Source organism: Vespa crabro, chromosome 16 (assembly GCF_910589235.1).
Source record: "Vespa crabro chromosome 16, iyVesCrab1.2, whole genome shotgun sequence".
Classification (NCBI taxonomy): domain Eukaryota; kingdom Metazoa; phylum Arthropoda; class Insecta; order Hymenoptera; family Vespidae; genus Vespa; species Vespa crabro.
The window spans coordinates 3531279-3532733 of record NC_060970.1 but is presented as its reverse complement, the minus strand read 5'-3'; the positions used below and the strand labels follow the sequence as shown (position 1 = coordinate 3532733).

At 21.2% G+C, this 1455-nt stretch overlaps 1 protein-coding gene across 1 annotated transcript; it reads right to left on the bottom strand.

Annotated features, from left to right (window-relative positions):
* Positions 1–1126, bottom strand: LOC124429744. Its single transcript, XM_046975362.1, has 3 exons — positions 695–1126; positions 375–573; positions 1–295 (listed from the first exon to the last, which is right to left on the bottom strand). Exons 1-3 carry the CDS (start codon positions 1034–1036, stop codon positions 84–86), a joined length of 753 nt encoding a protein of 250 aa, XP_046831318.1. The 5' UTR covers positions 1037–1126; the 3' UTR covers positions 1–83.
* Between the last annotated feature and the right edge of the window lie 329 nt (positions 1127–1455).

The window sequence follows — 1455 nt, the reverse complement described above, 5'->3', positions numbered from 1 at the left end:
TTTTTTTTTCCCTACAATCTAATGATTTATTTTTTTCTCTTTCTTTTTATTATAATGGTTTTAGCTATTAAATGATGATTAAATTATCTCTGTAAATACATTTCAGAGTGATTAAGATGTTTAATCGTCCAATAAGTATCCCTGTCCTGCATATAATCTCGTTTAAATGTATAATTGCTTACGCACTTATGATCATTTTTTATAAAATTAATAAACCTCTGGCTTTTAATTTCTTCCTTAATATTAATGCCTGGTAAGTAATGTATAATAAATTCCAATTCTACAGTTTTCTTTTCTATAAGAAAATATATATGAAACAAAATGTCTATTTAATAGGTATAAAATCATTCTAATTTCTATATCAATTCAATTACCTTCTGATTCTATTGAGCAGTTAATATTATAAGGCAAGCATAATAATATATTATCTTCTGTCATAGCAATAAGTTTTCTTTCCTCTTCTGTTAATGTATTCACTTTTAATTTTAAGATATCTAATACATAATCATCTACAAGATTTTCTAATGAATCATAATCTTTATTTGATAATGCTATGGATACCATTGATGCAGCCTAAAAGTAATTTTATTAATTAATTTTATTATTATTATATCTTTAATAAAATTTACATTAATGAAAAAAATTTTAATTGAAAAATTATAATTGATAAATTTTTATATAATATTTAACTTACTTTTTTAGCAGATTCCATAATATCCTTAATCTTAAAATCTGAATCCTTTATTATATATGGTATACATACTTCATACCATTGTATTTTAATAAAATTAAAAAATGATTGTGTGATATAAATTGGACCAGGTATGAGCTGTGGTAAAACTATTTTTCTCTTATTATTTTCATTTTGTGAAAAATTTCTATATATTATATTTCCTTTGGAGGTTATAGATGGCAATATTAATTCTTTAGATTGATATCCTTTCATTCCCAATATACAATTATTATATGCTACGGATACGTACAAGTTTCGTAAATCTAATCGCGTAATAGTCCTTTTAATAACCACAGCCAACATTTTTAATTTCTAATACAAAATGTGTATTATTCTTCAGCATCTATTTATATGTAAGCCAACAGTATATAGTATACGTATAACATGGATACATACGAAAATATTTTCAATACTTTTTTTTTTTTTTTTTTTTTTCTTAATCATCTTTACGATTAATTTTATTATTTTATCATTAATTCTCTGATAAAATATTTCCTATATATCGTAATAACAATTATTCTTTCATTTTGTTAAATATATTAATGATACAGGGAAAATATAAAGATATATTTTTAATTAATACAATATTTTGCAATAATCTTTAATAGAATTATTAAACGTATATGAATATTAATTCATTTAAATGATATTTATATTCATTCATTCATAGATATAAACATTAATATCTATTATTTAATCTTACAATGTTTTTGAATTTCGCG

Coding starts and splice junctions, on each gene's coding strand:
- LOC124429744 (XM_046975362.1), bottom strand. CDS start 1,036: ATGTTGGCTGTGGTTATTAAAAGGACTATTACGCGATTAGATTTACGA. Junction 574..694: donor TTATGGAATCTGCTAAAAAA/GTAAGTTAAATA, acceptor AATTACTTTTAG/GCTGCATCAATGGTATCCAT. Junction 296..374: donor CTGCTCAATAGAATCAGAAG/GTAATTGAATTG, acceptor ATTTTCTTATAG/AAAAGAAAACTGTAGAATTG.